Source organism: Pangasianodon hypophthalmus, chromosome 2 (assembly GCF_027358585.1).
Source record: "Pangasianodon hypophthalmus isolate fPanHyp1 chromosome 2, fPanHyp1.pri, whole genome shotgun sequence".
In the NCBI taxonomy this organism is placed as follows: domain Eukaryota; kingdom Metazoa; phylum Chordata; class Actinopteri; order Siluriformes; family Pangasiidae; genus Pangasianodon; species Pangasianodon hypophthalmus.
Window position 1 is genome coordinate 16,241,467 of NC_069711.1, and position 25,487 is coordinate 16,266,953.

Consider the following 25,487-nt stretch of genomic DNA (forward strand, 5'->3'; position numbering starts at 1 on the left):
CATGTGACCAGAGACACGGCTCTATTTATAACAGAGCGAGACAGAGGCCCCGCATTCCCGCATACAAGGGCAGTGCGAACGCTGTGGACAGCGCCATGCCAACCTTGGGCAATGTTCAAGTATTTGGGAAATATTATTTACACCTAAAGGTAAGGCAAACAATCCAGACAAACATAATGCTCAACAACCCTAATGTCACTAAAGGAAAGGATAGCTGAGTAGTGTACAAATTTTATTTTGGTTTGATGGATGGGTGGTTTTTGTTTTGGTGGGTTGCAGCTGACCTGATCCGTGCAGTTTAATCTTGTTGTATTAGCAATGCAAGTGCGTGAAAAGCTTAACTTAAAATACATATTAATATACATATCTGCCCTGTACAGACAGCTGACACGCATTGGATTTATTAGCAACTAATGCAGTTTACTCACAAAGAGCCATATCAAATGACGCAAATCAAATGAGATAACTAATATTCAATTAAATGTGAAATCATAGGCATCTACGCCCAAGTTGAGCAAGAGGAAAGCATTGTTATCAGCATAGTATGACTGCTTTACACAATCCAAAAAGCCTGCCAAAGGCAGCTGTGTTACGGTTGAACTGATTCACAATGTAAACACTGCACCCATTTATGTGGTTAAATAGTTTGAACATATGTTGTTACTCAGGCATACTACACATACATAAAAAACCTAACAACACAAACGTTTTAGAGAAATAAAATGCACTAACTTTACAGTAACTTAACAATGCAGTTTGTCACCCATTGTTACACATGCACAACTACAGTAGTTGTTTATTATATCCCATGCAAGAGCTCCAATCTGCTGTACACTGAAGCAATAAAAGGCAATTACTTCCCCCGTTTATTGAGCATCATCATACCATTAGAATTAATTCTGAACTTTAGAACCCTACAGATGAATGTTTTGCTTTAAACATCTACTGAATTTGAATATCAACTGCTTTCACTTCCTCCTACATCAGAAGCATGTTGCCAGATTGGCACAGGAAGGGAAACATACCAGACTTGGGTCAATCCACAATTATAGTAATCAGAGAAGGGTTGCATCCAAATTATCTTTTATGCCCTTCCTTAAAACGTATTCTGAGGATTTGTTTCAGGTTTGCCTTTGGTTGGGCTTGTTCTTCTTGCCCGACAGCCCATGATAAACATCTGCCAAGCTGTGGGGACAATTTCCATGAATACAGCTTGCTCTCGAGTCACCTTACAGTCCCAGTAGACTCAGTTACAGATACGAAAGAAACACTTGCTGTAGCACTGTTATAAATATGAAATACTAGATTTTGATCTCCGCTTAAAAATGTCCATTTTAAAACATGGACATTTTTAAAAATTTAAAAATGCCATTTAAAAATGTCCATTTCAAAACAAAAAATCTATCAGGTGGTTTTAGATTTTATATTGTGTTTAGAGAACATATACAATTTAAAAATTACCTATTATCCCATTCTATTTATCTTAACTTTTACCACAATACAACTGTTTTACTTTTATAATTATTATTATTGTTATTATTATTATTATTATTGTTATTATTATTACAATTTTTACTGTTAGGTGTACAGTGAATGCTTTGCAAAGCATTTCACTGATAATTAACATACTCACTAGAAAAATGCAAATTACTGAAAAACATATACAACATTTCTCTGTTTTCAGATGCTGAATCATGCTGTGTAAACTCCCTTGTCATGGATGACTTAGAGCACAGTGTTGTAATAGCAGAGCGAGACTGGGAGAGTTTCTATGAGGAGAGTGAGGAGTGCTCTATTCAACAGGCATGGCTTGCAAGCCTGGATGATTCAGGCTTCAGTGACACTGATGATGAGAAAAATTCCACCCAAGGGTCTGTTTTAGATCTCCAGACCAACCCTGACAAACCAAATAAGGAGCCTGAGGCTGCAGCACTGACACAGAGTGAAACTGATGACCATAACGCTGAAAACACCTCAGAAGAACCTGAATGCTTAAGTTATAAGACGGACAACGAGAGATCTATTGAGCAAACTGCAGAGATCAGTCTGTATGATGTTTCAACAGCATGTGCATGCTTGACCTCTGATAGCAGTGTTAATGATGCCAATTTCAATGATCAGCAACATATTGCCTCAGATATAAAGGATTTCAGAGAGCATAATGAAAGCTGCAGTGAGCATAAATCATGTCAAGCCATTGGAGAGCCAATCACATCTTTCCCATGTATTCAGGATGCCAGGCATTTTGGCAGCTCAGAAGAAGAAACAGTTTTGAAGGTTTCAGAAAGTTCAGCAACTCCAAAAAAAGAGAAAGAACGGTGGTTTGTCACAGTAAACGACAGTCCGGTAATGCTAAGAGTAAAGTCTGGCCAAAAAAAAGGAAGAAAAAAAAAAACCTCTAGGAAGCTTTTCCAACAGATCATAGTAACAGAAAGACAGTGCTCTATCTCAAATAATAAGAAGGAAGAAGAAGGAGAAGTAACGAAAAATGAACAAATATTACAGAATGAATTTATGCAACCTGTGCAAACATGTTCTGAAAGTATTTACTTTAGTCCATGTCCTAATCATTTTTGTGAGGAGGTTATTTTAAGTTCATGCAATGACCATGAGGTAGTTTTATCTCCCATGAAAGAGCCTGAAAAGGAGGCCTTTGAAAAACACTCTATTCCAAAAATTAACTGCACCTCAGAAGCATCATCATTTATTGCTGAAGAGGAAAATATACATTGTGGTTTTAGTTTTAAATGCAAAGACAATTCAGATGTTCCTACAGAAACCTTAGAAAACAATCCTCACCCTTCTGTGAATTCTCCTTCCCTATTAGTTCCCACAGATAGTGCACAATTACAAACTGATGGTCTAGTAAATGACCAAAGCATAGCCAACGAACCCAAAAGTAACACACACGTCACCACTCCAGATCACCCAATGACCAACAATTTAAGCCATATAGGTTATGAAGACACTCAAGACAATGGCTCTAGATTCATTCTGGAGGCGTGTTCAACAACTACTCCTTTAGAAAAGCTAGAAGAGCAAGAGCAGCTAACACAAATGCAGGAAGAATTGAAACAGCCCTCCCAGGAGACACAGAATCAGAGATCACAAAAGGAAAGTCTTGAAGCAGCTGTAGGTCCAAATTGCCCAATATATGCTCTTTCATCTTTTTGGGATGAAATGGAGAAGTTGACAATAAATGATATTTTACATCTTAAATCAGCTCATAACATGTCTCCTATGAGCGGAAGTGTAATTGCTCAGGAGAGTGAAGCCCATCTTGAAGACAAAGGTCTGCTGACTTCTAAACATGATAGCGTACAAGAAAGTGGCTTGATGGATGACTTTGCAGACTCTGACTATTTCACGCATGTAGATGAGTCTAAACTAGACCGTTCAAGTTGTGAACTCTCTACTCTCTCTGATTATGATGAGGAGTTTCTACAAATACTTAACAGAAGTGGAAACCCTAGTCCTGAGCCTCAATATGTCAAAGAACAGACTGAAAATTTTAAGTCTGCATACATCCCAGGCCATGAATTCGATCCAAATAATGAAAGTGAATCTCTAGACATTATAAAACTGAGTCATCAGGATGGAATCGCACATTATTTGTATCCAGCTATAGAGGTACAAAGCTTACTTCTTACATCTAGTCAAGACATTAATCTGAATCCTTTTGAACTGGAAGTCATCAGGAAAACACCTGTTTTATCATTTGGCAATACAGCAGATAATGAATCCATGTTAACCGTTTCTGAGATTTTGACTGAAGACATTAATGGAGCTGGTTCCTCAGACAGACTCAGCAGCACTGTTGTCTCATTTCCATTCACACAGAACTTGTCTGTATGTGAGATGTATGATGATTTCTTCTCAGACTTTGAGATTGGGAATTTTCTCTTTCCTTCAACCCAAGATAAGACTATTCCCATCTTCTGTGCCTCACGCTCAGTGGTGAGAGATTTGGTATTCCCTGAGGTGGAGGAACTCGATTTTGACCCAGATTTTGAAGAAGATAATATGCCAATAAGGGACACGACTTGCTTCAGCATCCAGCCGGAAATGTCTCCTAGTCCCTCAGAAATGCCAAACCTGTGCTTTTCAATGATCCAAAGAGGAAACTGGAGTAGTCTTTTCTCTCTGAGAAGAATCAGATTTATAGGAAAGGGGAGCACCTGGAACCAGAAAATCAGCTCTTGGATTTTCCCAAAAGAAGCAAAAAAGGCAACATCACATGTCTCAAGAGCTCAACAAATAGCACCACTGATGCAAGTGGGGAACAAATCCCTCCTACAACTGGCAGAGCCGCAGAAACATGCTGTACTTATTTCAAGTAAGTAACAAGTAAACCATCATCCATTTGCAGTCTTCTTATCTAAAACTCTGTTTAGGATGTTCCGACATCAAGATATATATTTAAAGGCATTTATTATGAGGTGGTTACACACCTCACCATGAACACAAATATCAGCGCAAGCAGTAATGATTTCAGAGCGCATAATAAAAGTTGCAGTGAGGATAAGTCATTGAGAATAAGAGAGCCAATCACATCTTTCCCATGTATTCAGGATGCTGGACATGTTGGCAGCTCAGAAGAAGAAACAGTTTTGAAGGTTGTACAGAGTTCAGCAACTCCAAAAAAGAGAACAAACAATGGTTTGTCATAGTAAATCACAGCCCTGTAATGCTAAGAGTAAAGTCTGGCCAAATAAGGGATGTAAATGAAAAAGCAAGCTAGTCCAACAGAGCATAGCAACAGAAGTCCAGTGCGCTGTCTCAAATAATAAACGAAGAAAAGGGAGAAGAAATGAAAGAGGGACAAATAGTATAGAATAAAATTATGCAATGTTTCCAAAAACCTCATGTTAAATACAATATTCTAATATTTCTCTTCCAGAAAAAGAAGACTTTGTCTTTTCTATAAATCAAGCAGATATGTGCTTGGTTTGTATTGCCTTTGCTTCCTGGGTATTAAAATCCTATAATTCACAGTCTACAGACATGTGGAAAACAGGTGTGTTGAAACATCATGAACAGTAATAAATAGCCATATTGATGCTGTATATTAATAAATTAACATAAGAAGGTATTTCAGTGCATAATATGTTTACAACCTTATTCTGGTATTATAATTTCCTTCTCAATTTCCAGCTCTCCTGGCAAACGTAAGTGCAATCTCAGCCATCCAGTACTTGCGGAAATATGGAAAAGGACACAGCTGAGGATGATCCATGATGTCCTTCCAAAAAAGTTCTCAGAAGGGGCCAGTTAAAAAACAAAAAAAAACAACAAAAAAAAAAAAACAGGGTTCATTTTGCACAAATTTAAACCAGGTACAATGTAAATACACAACGCATGTGTCAGCCGCTAGGTTTTATTTCGTATGCTGTACTTTAGTTTATCAGTAGTTTGCCATTTTTGAGATGATAGCAAACAAGATATAATAAATCCATTGTTTTCTACCATTCAATTTATTGTTAAAGTAGCATTTATTCAGAAAGAGAAGATAGGTTGATATGGACCAGAAGAGCACTAGAAGGTTTGTGTCAGAAATATTTTTTCAGAAATAAGATGTGCTGAGCATAAGTACGTTGTGTATATACTTGTGAGTAACAGATTTTTGTTTAGTGCACTAATAATAATAATAATAAGAAACAGAGAATATTCCCAGAGAACATTTTGGTTTAATAGTCTGGACTTTTTACTATTGCAGGCTGAAATAGTTTCTTGTCAGTTGATCTTCTGTTCTTCCTGCTTGGCCAGGAAACATTTGAATATGTCCTTCTCTTGTTGCTTTTCTCTACAGTCATTTCAAACATTTAGAAAGATTGCACGTCTGTTCTGAGTTTTTATTTTTCTAAACATGGTGGCTATTGCTGCAGTCATAGGGAGTAACTGGGTGGTGATTTTTTTTTAAATAAACAATTCTCAGTCAGAATTATTTCAGACATTTTTGAAATTATTCTGACAAATTTCTGTCATGTAAATTATTAACGTTTAAAATAGCATTTGATTCTGAAACTACAAGCTTCAACACCAATTTAGCCCAATTACATAATATTCAACTGGATGCAGTATTAGTAAAATTCATGAAGTGCAAAATCATGTAAAAGAAAAAAAAAAAAAAGAAGACATTTGTCTTTTTAATCATCAGTAATAATTTGTTAAAGGGTGTTAAAGGATGGAAAACTTCACCCTGAAACACAAATATGTTTATATTTAAATATTTGTGATGTGTTTAATGATTGTAGTGCTAATTTGTCGGTTGCTGCTGTATTTTCTTTACTCTCGTGAGTTGTCTGCGCTCTGATGGTGCTGAACAGGAGAAAATCTTTCAACAATCTCAAGCAAAATCTAAAAAGAGCTTCTTTTCTCACTCACCATTTTCACTCACCATTGACTTTCAATGCCATATTAATGAAAAATCCAACGCAGACAAACTCAACACAATGGAGTTGACGGCAGTGTTGGCATGAAAGCTGAAGCTATGAAACCTGTTTGAGCAGAGTGTACAGATGAGGAGGTGAGAGAGCTGGACAGACTAAAGGACTAAAGTGCTGCTGCATCGCTCTCTTTAGGTAGAGATGAAGCGAGATGTTTCTATCAGCAGGTAGTCAAACTGTATTGTGAGTAATTTAGGAAACTGTTAACCGAAGTGAACAAAGACTGACATGTAGATGAAATGTTTAATTTCGTTAGAAAATAAATCATGGATGCCGCTGAAGATCATGTGTTAATTATACAGATGAATATACTAATTATAATTATAATATTAATATCCAAGTTGTTCAGGGTGGATTTTTTTTCTTTAAAAGGAGAGTGTACATGTAATGATGTGTACTATCACACAATGTTATATTTTTAATCAAACCATTCATACATTTAATACACACTTCATAAAAGGTTACTTTCAGTATTCACTGGTTTATTGTAGAAAATACTGTGTTTTTGGCTGTTGCGTAAAGAAAAAGTTTTCACATCAGTAGTTTTCGAGTAATGTGGTTAATAGCTCTAACTGATGTCCATTTGAGCACAAATAATGACACTCCACTAGTGGTCACAGCTAGCTTTATATTGTTACTTAGACATAATACTTTATCCAGAGATATATGACATGGTGTCAATTAATTACTTATTTGTTATTAATACAGTTTCATTTGTATTGCAATAAACAGTCCAAAAACTATTCTCTCTCTACTGTTATATACTGATAAGAGTGTTCCCTCTAAGATATACCTTAAAAAGAGGAGGTTAAAGAAAAGCTATGATACAGTATTTAAAGCATGCACTTACTGCACACAGGTTCTTTTGTCTTTTTGAGTCCAAATCTAACATTAAAACACTCTTTTACACATGTAATATATTATTTGATACATATACTATGTACAGTATTATAGAGTAGGTATCAATAAAGTTTTAAACTTTAAGCTGTATTGTGGATATTCACGATACTGGACAGCACCTTGCAAATACTAAATACATCTAGTGCTTTAGCACAGCAACAATATTACAATAGAGTTCATTTTTAACAGTAAAAATGGCTAAGTAATAGTCATGCAACAAAAACAAGGTCAATGTGCTTAGAAAAAAAGTTGTTATTTCATACAATACCACAAAGTAGGGCAGAGTCATAAGTGCTGAAAGGGAATAAACTGAATTCTGTACAGGGTTCCTGCAGAGAGGAACAGCTACCACCCTGAATACAGAAATCACCCCATAGTCCACAGTGTACGTCAACTATTTCAAGGCTGCTTGTCTCCCTCTTTCTTCAGACGGCTGTTGAGCAGATAAGAGAATATTTTTCATGTAAGTATTAGAACAGCCCCATCAAACCTTAGACCAATATAAAATATACAAGCCAACATAATATAGATTATACACTGCCTGGCCAAAAACAAAAGTCGCACAATCTAATATTTTGTTGCACTGCATTTAGCTGTGATTACGGCATGCATTCATCCTGGCATTGTTTCAACAACCTTATGCAACTTCACAACATTTATTTCCATCCAGAGTTGCATTAATTTTTGGCTGAGATCTTGCATTGAGGACAGGAGAGTCTAACCACTCCATAAAGTCTTCTCCAGCACATCCCAAAGACTTTCAATGGGGTTGAGGTCAGGACTCTGTGGTGGCCAATTCATGTGTGAAAATGATTCCTTATGCTCCCTGAATGACTCTTTCACAAGTTAAGCCTAATGAATCTTAGCATTTTCATCCTGGAATATGCTTATGCCGTCAGGGAAGAAAAAGTCCATTGACGGGATAACCTGGTCATTCAGTACATTCAGGTGCTCAGCTGACTTCGTTTTATTGGCGCACAATGAGGCTGAGCCTCGACCTGACCAGTTGATGCAACCCCAGATCATAACACCGCCTCCAGGGGCTTGTACAGTAGGCACTATGCATGACGGGTGAATCACTTCATGCATTTCCCTTCTTACCCTGACACGCCCATTGCTTTGGAATAGGGTAAATCTGATTTTATCAGACCACAGGACCTTTTTCCATTGGTCCACAGTCCAGTCTTTACGCTCCCTAGCAAATTGAAGTCATTTTTTCCAATTAGCCTCACTAACATATTTAAAGATCTCCGATCACGATCATTCAAGATTTTTTTCCGACTACATTTCTGCTGTAAAGTTGACAGTTCACCACTATCCTTCCAGGCTTTAATAATGCACTGGACATTTCATAACCCAGTTCCAGTGATTTCAGCAATCTCTTTGGTTGTTTTCTTTGCTTGATCCAGGCCATTAGTAACATCAGTAATATCTTTTCCACGACCATGGGTTATGTAATCTGCCATGGCTGTTTAAGAAATGAGAAGGTACACACTGCATCAGTTAAGGTTAAAAGAACTGTTGCTAGCAGAAACATATTAATCACTGCAGTAATGATCCAATCATAGGCTCTTAAGTATTTGCTTATTTAAACCCAAACAGCGACCTTTTTTTTTTGGCCAGGCAGTGTATTATCCATATTATAAAATACAGACCATACTGTGTCGAGTTCTGCTGAAGTGACTTAATTATAAAATGTTTTTTAAGAAAAATCATTAAAAATCTCTACTTGTTTCCATATTTTTGTCCTGTAGTGTTAAAATATGCAGTGGAATATAACTGAATGAATGCAACCAATATGCAAACCATTTTTTTAAAAAAAAGGGGATATCTGTATTTGTAATGCTTACAGCTGAATATGAAATTATACAACAGCACTGTTAAATTCTCAAATCTGATTGGTCAGAAGGTGTTGATTTCTAAAACACCAACACTGCCAGTAGTTCTGGCTGTACGGCATATCACGTGTTTATATGACTTGTAGGTGGACGCTCCATGTAAATGGATTTAAATGTGTGTAATTGTTGATATAGTGAGATTTTCTTTGAGGGAACATTTATTTATCATTTTTGGTAAATGAAAAAGAAGTCACCAGTGTCAGGTCTTTGTAACAGTCAGATAAAGCCGTAACAAATGTGATAGTGGAAAGTTTTGAGGGCAGAGGTCTTTGTGCTTTACATTTTCTTGCTCACATGACAAGCTGCCTGTTTGTCTTATTAACATCAAGAGAGAGGGGAAAAAAAGAAAGGCTGGTGAGGAAATGACTGATTATAACTGTTATAATTTATGTGAAAAGTTATAAATAAATTGTTTAGTGGATGCTATAAGCTATAAATTAATTAAAAGTATAATGTGTCATTCTTTAATTTAATTTTAAAATTTGCAATCCCTGACAAATGTAATAAGAGAAGTAAAACACTTTGGGATGTATTGTTATTGGAAAAAAAAGATCAACTCTGGGGTGGTTATAGTAACGCTGGTTCACTTTGGGCTGCATTACGCCACCCAGTGTTAATTATTTTTCTATAACAGCATGCCCTGACATATTTCATTCCTAACACATGAAACTCACTGACATTTTTTTCAGCTAACTTTTTAGTCCACTACACCCAGAGGCTCCCATTATACGATTGATGCAATGGTTATGTGTTGAAAGGTGTTCTCTCGCTCTGTTGTCTTCATGCACTATAACCTATAAATAATTCTACAAATAATAATAAATAGTCTAGAACATAAAGGGCGGAGGCAAACGATTGAGATAATCAAATGATAAGATGATTGAAGAGCAATCCAAGATCAATTGAAGAGTACAGACGTTCGTCTGTTTTAATTAAGATGTAGACACTAGAAAAGTTCACATACAGCAAAGTAGAAACAATTTTTTCTTACTGTTCTATGAATAGAATAAGAAAGTGTGCAATTACACCTTTCTAGAAGTACATTAATTAAAACAGACAAGCGGCCCTGGTGGTTACTGTGAAACCCTGTATATACATGCACTCCTGATTCTGCCGTGACAGGCTTGACACTGCTGTTTGAATATATCTGCACTAACCAGAGCAGAATTAAACCCAGTGTTTTTAATCTTTCTCAGCTGAAAAAGTGCCTCTTTGGCTCATCCGGTCTGATGGACTACTTTCCACTGACAGGCACATAAAGCTTGTGACGTGTGTAAATGTCAAGCTAAAGTCACCTGTAGTAGTCTTCTTGGCTAGGGAGAGGAGCGCCGTGCAGGTGTGCGTGCCCATGGAGCCACTGCTGTTCCAGTGCCAGTCTCTGTAACTCCGCTGACTGAGCCTGCATGGCCTGAAGCTGATGTGCAGCTGACATGGGACCCAGTGGTCCTGGTAAATCTCTTGGGAATGCTGCTCCTAAAAAATGGATAGAAATAGAAACAAAATAATAAGTTATACAAGCAATATGCTGTTATATATTATAGAAATAATATTGTGATATTCTGCAATCCAGGACACTCACCAAAGAGAGGGTGTCGCAGCATGTCATGTTCATGGGGCAACTCACTGAGCAGTGGGTTGGGAAGTGCACCTGGTGGGTAGGGGAACCTAGCCAGAGGGGGACCTCCTGCCAACGGCTCCACCAGAGGGTGGGGCCCTGAACCTAAAAAAATATGAGATCACAGGTACCCGAGTCAGAGGTTTTTCTACTGAACTTATATATTTCTAAAAAGCTTGTAATTTTTTAAATTGGTTCACAATATTATATAGCGTGTTTGTGTGTCAGTTGCTAGGAAAGGAAAGGCTATTGCAATTCACCTTGCAGGCAGCAGAGGCCCCTAAAAATGACTAAGTTCTCCTATAAAGATATACCTCCACCTAATGTCTATTCAGCATCAGCAATGTCAGAGGTTTGTGATTATGACTTGCCACTCTAATCAGAGCCAAGATTCTCACCCTGGTTGAGTGGGTCCTGCTGGTGCAGATGGAGGTGGGAGTGGATGTGTGAGTGCTGGTGGTGGTGTGGTGTTACATTGAGCATCTGTAGTCTGGCCACGGGGTCTACAGCAGATGCTGCCATCCTCTCAGCATGGAGTCGCTCTGCAGTCAACCGTTCAGCGTATGTTAACTCAGGCCGCACCATGTTGCGCTCCATGGCTGGGTGGTATGGCCCAAATGGGTGCGCTAGAGCCAGGGCTCCATGGCGGCCCAAATGATCCATGTGATTGTGGGATGGATGCAGAGGTGTCTCCAGCTCAGGTGCTTTCACCTCAAAGCCTGGTTTCATTCTCTCACGGATCTCACGCTCTCGCAGCTCCCGGAGTGCGGGGTCAGCTGCGTATAAGCCCTGCATGTGATAGGCCAGCAAATGGTCAGCAGGCCCCAAGGGTGTGAAGAAGGCGTGCCCACCACGATGGCTGCCGGGCGATAGAACATGAGGCCGTGCATACTCGCTGAGTGTACGCAGAGCCGGCGTATCAGGCCCGAGGTATGGAGGGACGGCGGCAACAGCTGCCGCAGGGGGGGCCTCGAATGATGGGCGTCCTGGTGGCATGGGTCCAGCCAATGGCAAATCGCCCATACGCCCCTCATGGGAAGAGCTGGAGGCTCGCTGCAGTTTGAAAGGAAGAAGTAGATTTCAGATTAGCATATTTCAGTCTGAACAAAAACTGGAAAAAATGGGTACTCTAGGGTAATAAAACAATCACAAACACTTACAGAAGCTTTGTCTGAATCTCTTTCTCTCTCCCGCTCCCTTTCTCTCTCCCTCTCACGCTCCCTCTCTCTTTCTCGACTCTGACGGGCACTCTGCTCTGCCTCTCTTCTGAGTCTTTCAGCAGCCTCCTCCCTTTTCTTGGCTAGTTTAGAGTTAGCAAGAGGGGTAAAGTAGAGGTCTGTGCGAGCACAGGAATTATAGCCTCTGTTCAGACGTTTGATGAACCTGTTAATATTATAAAATTGATTTGTCAATTAAGTAACTCACAAAAAAACTCATACAATTTAAAGAATTCCAATGGCTCCAAATGGCCCCAATCATCACTATTCAAGTCACTTAACCATGTAATAGTAATAAGTACTGCTGCTGCTTGTGTCAGTCTTCAGCACTCATCCAAAGGGCTTTATCAATTTTATCAAACATCATCAAGACTATATATTACAAGACACTACTAAATTTAAAAATACCTGGCTGACTGGCTTGCATGGCTGGGGATGTTAACCACAGTGGGTTCAGGTGAAGGAGTCCTGCGTGGAGGAGGAGGCGGGCTTTCACAGTTCTCATCTTCATCTACAGGCTCCTGTTTGATGGTCACGTGTGCTGGCCCAGCAGGTGCACTTGGTGCAGAGGAAGTGGATGGCTGTGGGCCCGGGACTGCAGCAGAAGATGAGGACAGAGTGAACGGAGCGGTGGATTCAGGCATAGGACGGTTCTGGGAGAGCAAAGCGTGAGGACAGGCTGAGGCTGGAGGGAGGCTGGTAACATGACTTTTGCCTTGATGGTTCTGGGACTGAGTCAGCACGGGCAGTTGAGGCTGAGGATGAGGCTGGGGCATAATGTGCAAGGGAGGAGGTTGAGAGCAGGGAGGGTGCTGAGCAGGTAAAGAGGCCAGAGGCTTTAATGCTGGAGGTGGAGGCAGATTGGGGTGGATCTGCAGAAATGGTGGAGGAGCAGGAATTGGCTTGTGAGAGGAGGGGATAGGGGTAGTTGGTGGGGGCTTGAGTTGAGATGCAGATGTCAGTGGCAGAGCAGAATGGAGGCTATCCCGCTGAAGTTGAAGGGGCTTAGGACCAAATCCATGAGGATGATGAGCGCTGGATGGATGATTCTGAACCTGACTTGGATGGTGGTGATAATGAGGGGCAGATGGAGGGAAAGACTGGCCCTGCCCTGGACCTGGTCCCTGGAAAGAGGAGAGCCCCGAGGGAGGCTGGGATGTGGGAGGAGCCTCCTGACCCCTTTGACTCCTCCTATGAGCAATGACAGATGGATCATCTTGGGTAATGTCCACAGGGACGACGACCCGTGAAGTGGTGGTGGTGCTGCTGGTGGTAGTGATGGTAGAAACTCCAGGTGAAGATACACTTGATTGTAAGGGTTGAGGTGGTAGAGCAGGTGGGGTCTGAGAGGGAGCTGGAGGAGCAGCTGCTATAGTGTTAACAGGTTGTTGTGATTGGCTCTGTGGCCCAGCTGGAGGTGGAGGTGGAGGAACAGGTGAGTCTAAATCACTCTCATTGGCTGGCAATGGGCTGGCGAGGCTTGGGGAAGAGCTGCGGTTGTCCTGGTCTATATCTTTAGTATCACTGCTGCCATCCTCATTAGCACTGCGGCTGTCTGAGCTTTCACCTTCACCCTCTCCTTCTGACTGGGAGTCTGGAACCTCCTGAATAAATAAGGCCGACCAACCAAATGATTTGTCTATGAAATTATAATATCCTTATGGAGCATTATTCAGAAAAAATATAAGTCAGAGCATCAGGACTAAAGCAGTCCACAATTTATATAGCTATTTCAGTAAAATGTCATCATGATGCCATCTTACTTGATTCTTGGGCCTTTTCATGGTTTTTCTTTCTGGTTCTTCTGTATCTGGTGCAGCGGTGTCTCTCTGTCTCTTAATTCCTTTTACTAAGGATGCTTCCACTTTTATCTTCTGAAATCCATTCAAAAATAAAAGGTTAATTGCCTGGAAACAATTCTTGGATCATTAAAAATTCAAAACTGAACATTAACATGTATTTAAAGCACTAATGGTCTACAACATGAAAATAAACATTATTACCTTGCCAGCCTTCCCAGCCATAGCTTTGGCATCAGCACTGGATGCCCTGGTTGCCATAGCAGAGGAGCCAGTTCTGGAGGCGTGGCCACTAACTCGGACTTCGTCGTTGCTGGGAGACAGACCTGTATCAGGGCTCCCTGTTAGCCGGTTCCGCCCACTTCTCAGGGATGACATCTAGAAGCAAAAAATGCATAATTATTTAAACTCACTGTAGTAGGCTTTATTTTAACTACTTTGATTTTGGGACTTAAACAAAAAAGCAAGACACCTGAGCATATTTATTTGTAAAAACACTTAATATCTATTTTAGGGCTGGGCAAGTTATCGCATTATTATCGCGTTAACGCATTAATTAATTAACGCCGACGATTATTTTATCGTGCATTAACACAGTTTTTTAAATTACTACTTTATTTCGAAAGTCCACTACTGCTCACTGGCTCTGAATACACATACAGACAAACAATGGGTCACAAGAGGGGTGGGATATTGATCAGTACTGGCTTGGGATGGGCGTCATCACGCATCTCAACCAATGAGAGCATTTGGGGTGGGCCTAAAACTGCTCATGCGCGCACATAAACCAGGAAAACTGGAACAGAAAAATGGAGAACGGTACCGAACTTTTACATGGACATTTTCAGTTTAAATTTCTTCCCTGACATGTTCAGAACATGTTCATTTATAAATGTTAACTTGCTGTTGCTCTGAAGGTGTTATAATGTTTGGGGCTCTGGGCTCTGAGCATAACTTGTTTTTCTATAACAAACTAGACTAAATGTTAATGCCCTGGCAGTGGCAGATAGCTTTGGTTTTATATTTAATTTGATTACATTAATGTTTAAGTTGAGATTTACAAGAAATATTTTAAATTAGAATTTTTAACTGCTACTATGTAAAGGGAATACTGCTGTAAAAAGCACTTTATCTGTTTAAAGTGTTTGCAAACCAAATGTGATTGTTATGCACAGAAGTGCACAATACACTACTTTTGAATTCATTATTTAATTTTACGCTTAACAATGTGATTAATCGTGAAAAAGTTAAGAGTTGACAGCCACTGCTGCCTAACTTAACGTTATTTTATGGATTGTATTTGGTGTTAAACTTGAACTGAAGACCACTGTTGAGCTTACTGATGCTCTGCTGCGCCGTGTCTTCATTCCCTGACGTGCACCAAGCCCTTCATCTTCGTCTCGTACAGGTTTGAACAGGTAGGGTGGGTCAGCTGGCTTGGGCATAGGTGGCAGCCGTCTATGCTTGCTAAAGTGGGCGTGGCAAGTGGTGCATAACAGGACATTGTCACGACCGCCATGATGCCAGTCTTTAGAGCCTGGGAATAGTGTTATAGTCAATTAGTACAAAACCCACCAAAGAGCACATAAATGCTATGTGAATGCTCATCAATTATGTTTCATATTTATTCACAAGTTGTTATCAAAACAACTCTTCAGAACAAATATTTTTCAAGGCCATAAAACCCAGACTTTCATTTGCTTGCTGCCTTTTTAACAAGTACTCAGGCAGTAGTAGTAGCTAAAGCCCCATAGCATAAAATCAACTCAATCAAAGAAATAAGCCAAATATAACTTTGCATGACATTTTTATTGCCTTTTATTTGTAAGGAAGGCCTTTAACTTTGTAGCACTCTATATTGGAGGAGTAGCCATGAAATCTGTGACACAGTTGGGTTTAGTGACAAATGTAACCATCACTCTGTACATCATTCTTTATGTGGGAAAGAACTATTTTATATGTGAACATAACCATATTTACGTAAGTAGGAATGAACACAAAGTGGAACAATACATGCTGATGTTAAAAGGTGCTAAATTTGGTGGTATATGCAATGCAGAGATACTAACTGTTAACAGGAAAATTATAGCAGGCAGAGAAGAAAAAAACTGAATTTTACAACAAAAACCCTAGCATATGTCGTGGACAGTAAGAATCAACAGTAAGAAACTAGTGAGGCAAAAGTCTGGTGTGAACATTACTTAGTAACAAGCAGCTTCTCTATTTTTTTTTTTTACCAACCAAAGAGCCCACAGTAAATTCACAGCTTAAAGTTCAACTAGATAAAGTCAGTGTGAAACGGAAAGACAATACTCGAAGCAGATACACAAATTTCACATCCTGCATCGTTTCCCCTTCAGGAGATATTTTATTAGTGTTTGGTCTAACACCTGCTTTAACTGAAAAAGCAGAAAAATACAGTACTTAGGTATGTCCCATATTGCCATAGTAAGATTTCAAAAACTGTATGGCTAAACTGCAGATGTTAACTCATATGACAATGTAAAAATTAATATGTTTTCACACACAGTCAGGTCCATAAGTATTTGGACAATGACAATTTTTGTAATTTTGCCTCTGTACACCACCACAATGGATTTGGAATGAAGCAATCAAGATGTGATTGAAGTGCAGACTTTCAGCTTTAGTTCAAGGGGTTTAACAAAAATATTGTCTTAACCATTTAGGAATTAAAGCCGTTTTTACATAGTCCCCCATTTTGACATGCTCAAAAGTAACTGGACAAACTAACAATTATAAATATAAGGCTTAGTTTTAATACTTGGATGCAAATCTGGAACCCATGGATATCACCAAATGCTGAGTTTCCTCCCTTGAGATGCTTCGCCAGGCCTATACTGCAGCTGCCTTCACTTGCTGCTTGTTTGTGGCTTTTTTCTGCCATCAGTTCTGTCTTCAGTAAGTGAAAAGCATGCTTAATTGGGTTGAGATCAGATGACTGACTCGGCCACTTAAGAACATTCAATTTCTTTGCCTTAAGAAGCTCTTGGGTTGCTTTTGCAGTATGTTTTGGATCATTATCCATCTGTACTGTGAGGCACCATCAGTTTTGACTGAATCTGAGCAGAAAGTATAGCTCTTTACACTTCAGAATTCATCCTGCTTCTTCTATCAGCAGTCACATCATCAATAAACACCAGTAACCCAGTTCTACTGGCAGCCATACATGCCCATGCCTTAACACTTCCTCCACCATGTTCGATAGATGATGTGGTATGCTTTGGATCATGAGCCCTTCCTTTCCTTCTCCATTCTCTTCTCTTCCTATCATTCTGGTACAAGTTAATCTTGGTTTCATCTGTCCAAAGAATCTTATTCCTGAACAGGGCAGGCTTTTTTTTTTTTTTTTAGATGTTTCCTGTTCTTGACTGTTACCAGTGGTTAACAGCTTGAGGTAAACCCTCTGTATTTACATTCATGAAGGCATCTCTTGATTGTAGACTTTGACAATGATAGGCCTACCTCCTCGAGAGTGTTCTTGACTTGGCTAGATGTTGTGAAGGGGTTTTTCTTCACCAAGGAAAGAATTCTGCGATCATCCACTTTACTTGCCTTCCGTGGTCTTCCAGGCCTTTTGGCACTGCTGGGCTCGCCAGTGCATTTCTTCTTTTTAAGAATGTACCAAATTATTGATTTGGCCACTCCTAACGTTTCTGCTATCTCTCTGATAGGTCTGCTGTTTTTGGCCTAATGATGGCCTCCTTCTCTTGCAGCAACACTGCATACTAGCAAATGCAAATTCAATGCTTTGAGATCTTTTATCTCCTTAATTTGTCATGAAATAATGAGGAAACAGGTCACAACCGGCCATGAAACTGCTTATCAGTCAATTGTCCAATTATATTTGAGTCTGTGAAAATGGAGGGACTATGTAAAAAATGGCTGTAATTCCTAAACTGTTAATTTTTGTTACACATTGTGAAATAAAGCTAAAAGTCTACACTTCAATCACATCTTGACTGCTTCATTTCAAATCCACTGTGGTGGTGTACAGAGGCAAAATTACGAAAATTGTGTCACTGTCCAAATACTTATGGACCCGACTGTATACAAGTATGATTACAGTCATACAGAAGAAACACATCATTTGCAAAATGTATATAAATAAGAGAGACTACTCTCTGACTTAACAAAAAGGAAAAAAAGCTCTACTCTTGAATTGCTTCTGATGAAGAATGAACATTTCATTACAGACACCAATACCTTCCAACACTAAGATAAGCACATAACAAGTGGAGACTACACTGTCCACAGTTACTTGGAAGAGAATATAGCACCTGCCGTAATGCTGATAGATGTGATGTACTTACTGGTGGTTAGACAGTGGCTGCAAGCTTGTCCTTTTTCCCCCTGCTCACTGTCCTCACTCTCCATATCGTCCTCACTGGCTGAACTGAGCTCCACTGCAGAGTGTATAAGAAAGACAGCAGGCATTAAATAAGCTTAGACTTACCATATTTCTCTCACCAGACCTTACGCACCAAAATGCCACTTATGTGCAGTGCAGAACTCACTAGATGAGGTGCGGGAGTTGGTGTTGGCAGCTGCTACGGCGTTGCGAGTTTTGACCTTGCGAGAGGCAGTCTGCCTACGGTGCTGACGCTGAGGTCGTGACCCTACAGCTTCAGGAGTTTTCTTCCAGTAGTAGTAGAAGGTAATTAACTCACCCTGAAGGCAAAAGTGCATTGCAAATTTTAAAAAGGAACTTTAGTAATTCATGGTTTACCTGGTAAAGGTACAAAGCAGAATTACTCCTACCGTTTTCTTACTGGGGAGCAGCTCTTTGTGGATCCTGAAGAAATTTTTGCCATACTGCCTGAGACCTTTGATGAATCTCTTCTGTAATTAATAAGAGAGTAGAGGGAACCCTTAACAGGTGCGTGGTATAAATATACTACCCTGTTCTCTTTTTAAAAGTTTTGATGTTAGGAAATCCTCTCAAGGAAATGCAAAATCTTACATAAAACTATATTTCTTTATTGTTACCATTTTGCTTTTCCTGAACATTTGACATTATTCATACTTGCTTTTAAGGTAATTAAGTGCAATAACTACATAGCAATACTGGCCCTCACTATTCAATCGGTATACAAACAGAATTATGCATAAATCGTTCATGAGCGTTTACACAAACAAAATGGTATTCAAGAAAATCCCCAAAATTCAAAAAACCTTTGTATTGTACTCCTGCTCCTGGGTGTGTGTAAATTTACACAAAAGAAGACTAACTATTGTCAACCTCAACTGACTCAAATACACATACAAATTTTATATTTTTAGACACATTGTTTCATGCATTGAGGAAATATTGAATACTACACACACACACACACACACACACAGTATATACATATATATATGAAAATCCCAGGACATCAGCAGTTTCTGAAATACTCAACCCAGCCCATCTGGTACTAACAACCATGCCACGGTTACAGTCACAGAGATCACATTTTTTCCCCATTCTGATGTTGGATAATTGAAGATCGTGACCTGTATCCTCTAGAGTATTAAGAACAAACAAGAAGAATCATACTGTTAAATCATCATTTCTCACCACTTCATCTTCTGACCAGCATTTCTCTATGAGTTTAGGGACAGGTTTCTTCACCAGGCACTGAAGAGCTTTGGCTGCATCATACTGGCTTTCATGGAGCTGAAGGAGATGAAGAAGACAAACACTTTTTTATACAACCATTCATTCCCAAACAGAAAAACACTTTAGAAATGTTGGTAAGATGTTGTATAGTTGTATCCACTGCATAAACATTATTTTACTTGATTGTTTAAACATCAGTGTAATGTAATGTAACCAGAAACAGGTTAACATAATTAATGTTAATAATTAATTTGTTATTGCATCAACAAAATGCTTTCATTACACAATGGATGCTATGATTAAAATGTTTATTACTTTTCTTTTTTTCTCATGAAATTCTACATAGTAACCAATATCTGTTGTATAATAAACACACATGTGCAACTGGTGTAATTTAGTTCATTTTGTTCTGACTGATTTTTTTTGTTCCTGAGAAAGACATGGTGAAAGTCAGCCACTTAAATTCCCAACTTATTGCTCATATTATTCAGTAGCTACACTAAAAGTAAGGGCAAAAAGTATGTAGTTATGAGAGTAAGTAATGCATGTCTGGATCCACAGATGGGTCCTAAGAGTCTGAAGGGTTAATTAAAATCAATGACCTAATGGCATGAGAAGATGAGATGTATGTTTTTCGGCAGTGGGGGTGAACATATTATATTTCACCAGGACAAAGCTTCTGACATCTCAGTAGTGGATCTATTTTCCTGATGTGCAGTACAGCATTACTTAAAAAATTCACCAGGTGACTCTCACTGTACATATAATACTGAAATGGGCTGGATTCTGTTTCAGTGCTAGAACACATACATAGTACAGCAATACAAACCAAATGTGCCTTTCAAGTCTTGCACTAAATAATGAGTCAAAATTAAAATCCAATGGTCAGTTTTCAGTCTAGTAGTGATTCCTCCTTTCCCAAAACTGGTAAAACATATGTGAGAGCTGCTCAGATTATAACACAACAGAGTGCCGCAGGAATGAACCCTAAAACCCAGAAATTAGTTGGCATATTATCACTTCCTTTTCCTTCGTCCCAAAGTCAATGGGTTTTTTGAATGAGTTTTTGGTTAAATGCCTGAAATAAGGTCTGTGGTTAACACAGGCTCAAGATATTTTCACGTTTTATTCTAGGACATAAAATACATCAGCAATACCCCACTCGTGATTTTTTTAAGCTTTTACGTGTCTTGAAAACGGCGGTTGCTAACAAGTGGCTAAACCGGACTACAGAGGTTGTCAGGGACATTAAATGTCATCATGCCGAACAGGAAAACAACTAATGCGCGTATAAACAAAGGGAATTTTATTTTTCCAAAATAATGCAACACGGACACATTGCCAAAAAGGGTGGGGGCAGATTCATCCACAAAAAAGAGACCAGTGAATCCTTATCAGGGAACATGTTTTTAAAAAGCTTAGTAGCAGTGAGGTCGAAATCACAAATTCATAGAAGTTGTGTTCATTTATGAAGATCTTGATGAACAAAACATGTAAGAACCATAAACTTTTGTTGGTCACAGAGTTTGTTTTCTGCAATAATCCAAAAGCCAATGGAAAAATCCTATTGGCTTTTTGTCGAGGGGAACCAGGGTGATGCTATCTTCCGGGTTGGCCTATAAAAATATGTCATCCCTGCGGCACTCTATACTAATTTAAACTACATGAGTGTATGTGCATATTTTACATGGTGGCTCTTACCATAATAATAACATGAAAATATAGATCTCTTGTCAAGGAAGTGTTAGCACCCCTGGTAAGTTATATTTTCAGAAGTAAAAGAAAAAAAAAAAAAAAATCAAACAACTGACCGTGTTTAATGCATTCAGCGTGGTGTCATCGCGGGAGGCTGCAAGACAGCCATCCTCTGTTGACCCTCCATCACACATCCCTGCAAACGCTGCCATGCTCCTGATTATAAATAAACAATATGCCCCAGGATAAGCCTTATACATTACAAACACTAAGTCCAAAATTCAATTACACTCACATCTATAGTCATTTGGATTTAAGTGAGTAGGTATAGCATGGAGCTATCGCCCACTCACCTGGCAGCACGCAAGTACATGAGAAGGTCACAGTCATTCACTCCTGGTGTCCAGACTAGCTCCTCTTTCTCTGTCACTGAGTCTATGCCAGGAGTAGGAAGCGGCTGCAGCTCAGGGAGTTTGGCCTGCACATGTGCAAGCAAGCACAAACATATTTATACACACATACACTCACAGTTCACTTTATTAGGAACAGCTGTACACCTGCACATTCATGCAGTTATCTAATCAGTCCATCATATGGCAGCAGCACAATGCAAAAAAAATATCATGCAGATACAGGTGAAGAGCTTCAGGTAATGTTCACATCAAACATCTGAATGAAGAAAAAGTGTGATCTCTGTGATGAAGTTGGTACCTTAAGGGCTGGTTTGAGTATTTCATACTTCAACTGCTGATCTCCTGGGAATTTCACACACTACAGTGTCTAGGGTTTACACAGAATGGTGCGAAAAACAAAAAAACATTGAGAGAATGACAGTTCTGTGGGTGGAAACACCTTGTTGCTAAGAGAGGTCAGAGGAAAATGGCCAGATTGGTTTGAGTTGCCAGGAAGGATAGTAACACAAATAGTAACTCTTTACAAGCGTGGTGAGCAGAAAAGCATCTCAGCATGCACAAAACATTGAACCTTGAGGTGGATGAGCTACAACAGCAGAAGACCACGTCAGATTCCACTCCTGTCAGCCAAGAATAGGAATCTGAGGCTATCAAGGGCACAGGCTGACGAAGCTAGACAGAAAAAAAAAATCACCTGGTCTTTTTCCAGTCTTCAACTGTCCAGTTTCGGTGAGTCTGTGCCCATTATGTGCCAGGTGTGCTGTGTGGTCTGAGATGCTTTTCTGCTTATTTGAGTTACTATAGACTTCCTGTCAGCTCAAACCAGTCTGGTCATTCTCCTCTGATCTCTTTCATTAACAAGGTGTTTCAGCCTCAAGACCCTTAACACACAGGATGTTTTTTGTTTTTCGCACATTCTGTGCAAACCCTAGAAACTGGTGTGTGTTAAAATCCCAGGAGATCAGCAGTTTATGAAATACTCAGACCAGCCTTTCTGGTACCAACATCCATGTCACAATAAAAGTCATAGAGAGCACACATTTTCTTGATTCAGATGTTTGTTGTGAACATTAACTGAAGCTTTTGACCTGTATCTGCATGATTTTATGCATTGTGCTGCTGCCACCTGATTGGCTGTTTGGATAACTGCATAAATAAGCAGGTGTACAGGCATTCCTATTAAAGTGGACAGTGAGTGTACATGCACACAAGAAATACGAATGTTACAGATACAAACATACATGTGTATAACATTAATTTAGACAAATGCACAGTTAAAATGATTAAGGCCTAATAATTACTCCTCATGATTTTCAATCACTAATCCAATAAGATATACTGGGTGCAATAATAAGCCTTTTTACACACCTGATGACTTGGACCCACTCTAATCTCCCCTTGCGTGCTGTTCAGCTGCCTAAAATGCAGAAATCCTGTTATTCCTAATGCCAACTAATCCCAATAATTCACTGCCATTTTGAAAGCAATACAAATGACATTGTAATATTGTAACATTTCCATAAAATATGAAAAAGTTCTGAACATATATATATGTGTGTGTGTATATAAACTTTCACTTTAAAACGCTCTTGAATTTTAAATTACAATCAAAGATTTAAAACATAAGATATTTAGGTTCCAAGGTTGCCAATAAAGCACTGTAAAAAAAAATACAATAAACTAAAACTGTAAGCATGTTTACAGTATAGTACTGTAATATCTTACATAGTATAGAACATCTGCTCATTTGGATGACCAAAAGTGATGTGGGATATGACTGAGGTGAGAGTTAATGGTCTTGCTCAAGGACCCAACCACAGCCATTTGGTGGTGCTAGGACTTGAACCTAGACCTTCTAACCTGTAGCTCAAAGCCTTAACCACTGAGCCACCACAACTAGCTCAGCTAACTTACACTGATTCAGCCACTTCCACCACTCAGTTAACCTGCACTCAGAGACTGCACTCAATCAATGCAAGCTTGCTGAGCTAGACATCCAAATGAGCAAATGTACTGGATTATGTTATTTTATACTATGTAATATATTACAGTTCTTTACTGCAAATGTGTTTACAGGGTTTTTTAAACTGCAAAATTTTTACAGTACTTTATTAGCAACCCTGTTGTCAGTAAATGACTGTAAAATTTACAGTAATTGTTTTACAGTGTACACTAGGATGTAATATCTGCTAAACTTGCAAGATGCAATAACTATAAAAATTCAGATTTTTTTTTCTCATGATACTCGGCGTGAGTTAAAGGACGTTATCTTACAGACACTAAACTGCTTTTGAACACACTGTAAAAGTTCGAGCTGCGCCATGACGGGCGCTTCCTCAGCGTTCCACCCTTTAAATCAGCTCGTGCTCAGTGTTAATCACAGCGAGTCATTTGCCTATCAGCAGTCTGGACGCTCAGTCCAAGTCCCGCCCATTAATCTGTCGCAGCCAATCAGCGCCTGGCGGCATCGTTCCCTCCAAAGGTTATATAAACAGGGGCTTAAACACGTAGCGTCTCTGCAAATCACTAATTTCGCAGATGGGCGAACAGTGATTATATAAAGCATAGTGTTAACAATTAAAGCCAGACGTACCATGAAGCGCGACTGTATGATGCTATTTGATCCGTTTTTACTAACGGCACCAAAACAGCTAATACATGTCCTTCCCCCGAGCATAATTTGACTAGTAATTAGGCGAATGAAACTTAACTTATAACCGCAATGTTTACCATAACTCCGATCACAAACATGATATAAGTATAACTGGAGGCTGGTTTGCATGTCGTTCTGCTTTTCCTCGTGCCACAGTGCTATAGACGGCCTTCATTTAGCGTCTGTGTGTGTAGCCGAGCGAGGCAAGCTGTCAAGTTCACAACCATCTATATTTGCAGCAGAATGCAAAAGTACTTAGCAGTGTCGGACAAACACGAGAATAAATTAAAAAAGAGACACTAGTAAAACTGAGAAAACCTACAAACCTTCGCGGGCTGAACAGGTCGTCCATGGCGGAAGCTCTTTCCGTTGTGTTTACAGTTTGTTTTCGTTCTGCGGCGGCGGCCCAAAACTATGCTATTCGCCTATTTCATACTAGCTACTCAAAATGGAGGCTAGGCTGAGGATTTTCTCCCCGAGCTCAGGCGATGACCTCAGCGTTCACGCGCCAGCCTACAGAGCTGGCGCTCAGCAGCGCTAACTGAGCATGTGCCGTCTCTAATGCAATCAGCTCCGTGTCCGCCGAGACATCAGCCACAAACCGAGCCTCGATACCACACACAATCCGACACCGCCGCTGCTGCGAAATGAAAGCGCAGTGAAATCAACGACTAGATGTATCGGTAACACTAATCACTCCAATCAACACTTCAAAATGGATGTCTGCTCAGTTCCAGTGCGAAAGAATATCCACTTCTTCTTCTTCTCCCTCCCCTAGAGGCTCAGCTTCAGTGAAGCTGCTTCACACCCGTTTAACTCGCATTATGTAATCATTTTACTCCATCTTTACGTGTTCCACAGAAGAATTTCTTACTAAATCTGCCACTTAACACATACTCCTATGGCCAAAGTTAAATCTGCATGTTGGAGCTAATAAGATCATCACTGTGCAGAAATATCTCATGTCATAACAAACCTTTAAACACATTTTAGCAGATGCTAACTGATGCTTGTCAGTTTATACTGTCATGATCATATTTCTTTTTCTGCTTTTCTATTCTTACTATCCTGCTGCTGTTACACTTCTTTACCCCATGCACCATTAATAAAAGTCTCTCATCTTACATCTTAAGATCACTAGGACATGTTAACAGGATGGTTCAGTGACACCAGTTTCTTGTCACTATTAAAGAATAAATGAATGCTCTATGGATGATTTGTAGTGAAATTA

General features: G+C 39.4%; 2 protein-coding genes across 3 annotated transcripts; one reads left to right on the forward strand and one right to left on the reverse strand.

The window, feature by feature from the left end:
- Positions 1 to 7,189, forward strand: LOC113527558 (PPARGC1 and ESRR induced regulator, muscle 1). The gene is made up of 4 exons (XM_026915498.3): positions 1 to 149; positions 1,685 to 4,336; positions 4,901 to 5,017; positions 5,155 to 7,189. Exons 2-4 carry the CDS (start codon positions 1,717 to 1,719, stop codon positions 5,223 to 5,225), a joined length of 2,808 nt encoding a protein of 935 aa, XP_026771299.2. The 5' UTR covers positions 1 to 149; positions 1,685 to 1,716; the 3' UTR covers positions 5,226 to 7,189.
- Positions 6,908 to 25,241, reverse strand: rereb (arginine-glutamic acid dipeptide (RE) repeats b). Of its 2 annotated transcripts, none has more exons than XM_034300908.2 (17): positions 24,583 to 25,241; positions 22,972 to 23,020; positions 21,544 to 21,668; positions 21,307 to 21,406; positions 19,454 to 19,552; positions 18,655 to 18,735; positions 18,411 to 18,564; positions 18,207 to 18,299; positions 15,216 to 15,412; positions 14,080 to 14,253; positions 13,840 to 13,950; positions 12,485 to 13,680; positions 12,020 to 12,242; positions 11,334 to 11,912; positions 10,824 to 10,964; positions 10,540 to 10,717; positions 6,908 to 7,779 (listed from the first exon to the last, which is right to left on the reverse strand). In XM_034300908.2, exons 1-17 carry the CDS (start codon positions 24,606 to 24,608, stop codon positions 7,772 to 7,774), a joined length of 3,534 nt encoding a protein of 1,177 aa, XP_034156799.2. In that variant the 5' UTR covers positions 24,609 to 25,241; the 3' UTR covers positions 6,908 to 7,771. The 2 variants fall into 2 exon arrangements, with proteins under 2 accessions (XP_034156799.2, XP_026771285.3); XM_026915484.3 differs by having other exon boundaries at positions 11,258 to 11,912; positions 24,583 to 25,239.
- Between the last annotated feature and the right edge of the window lie 246 nt (positions 25,242 to 25,487).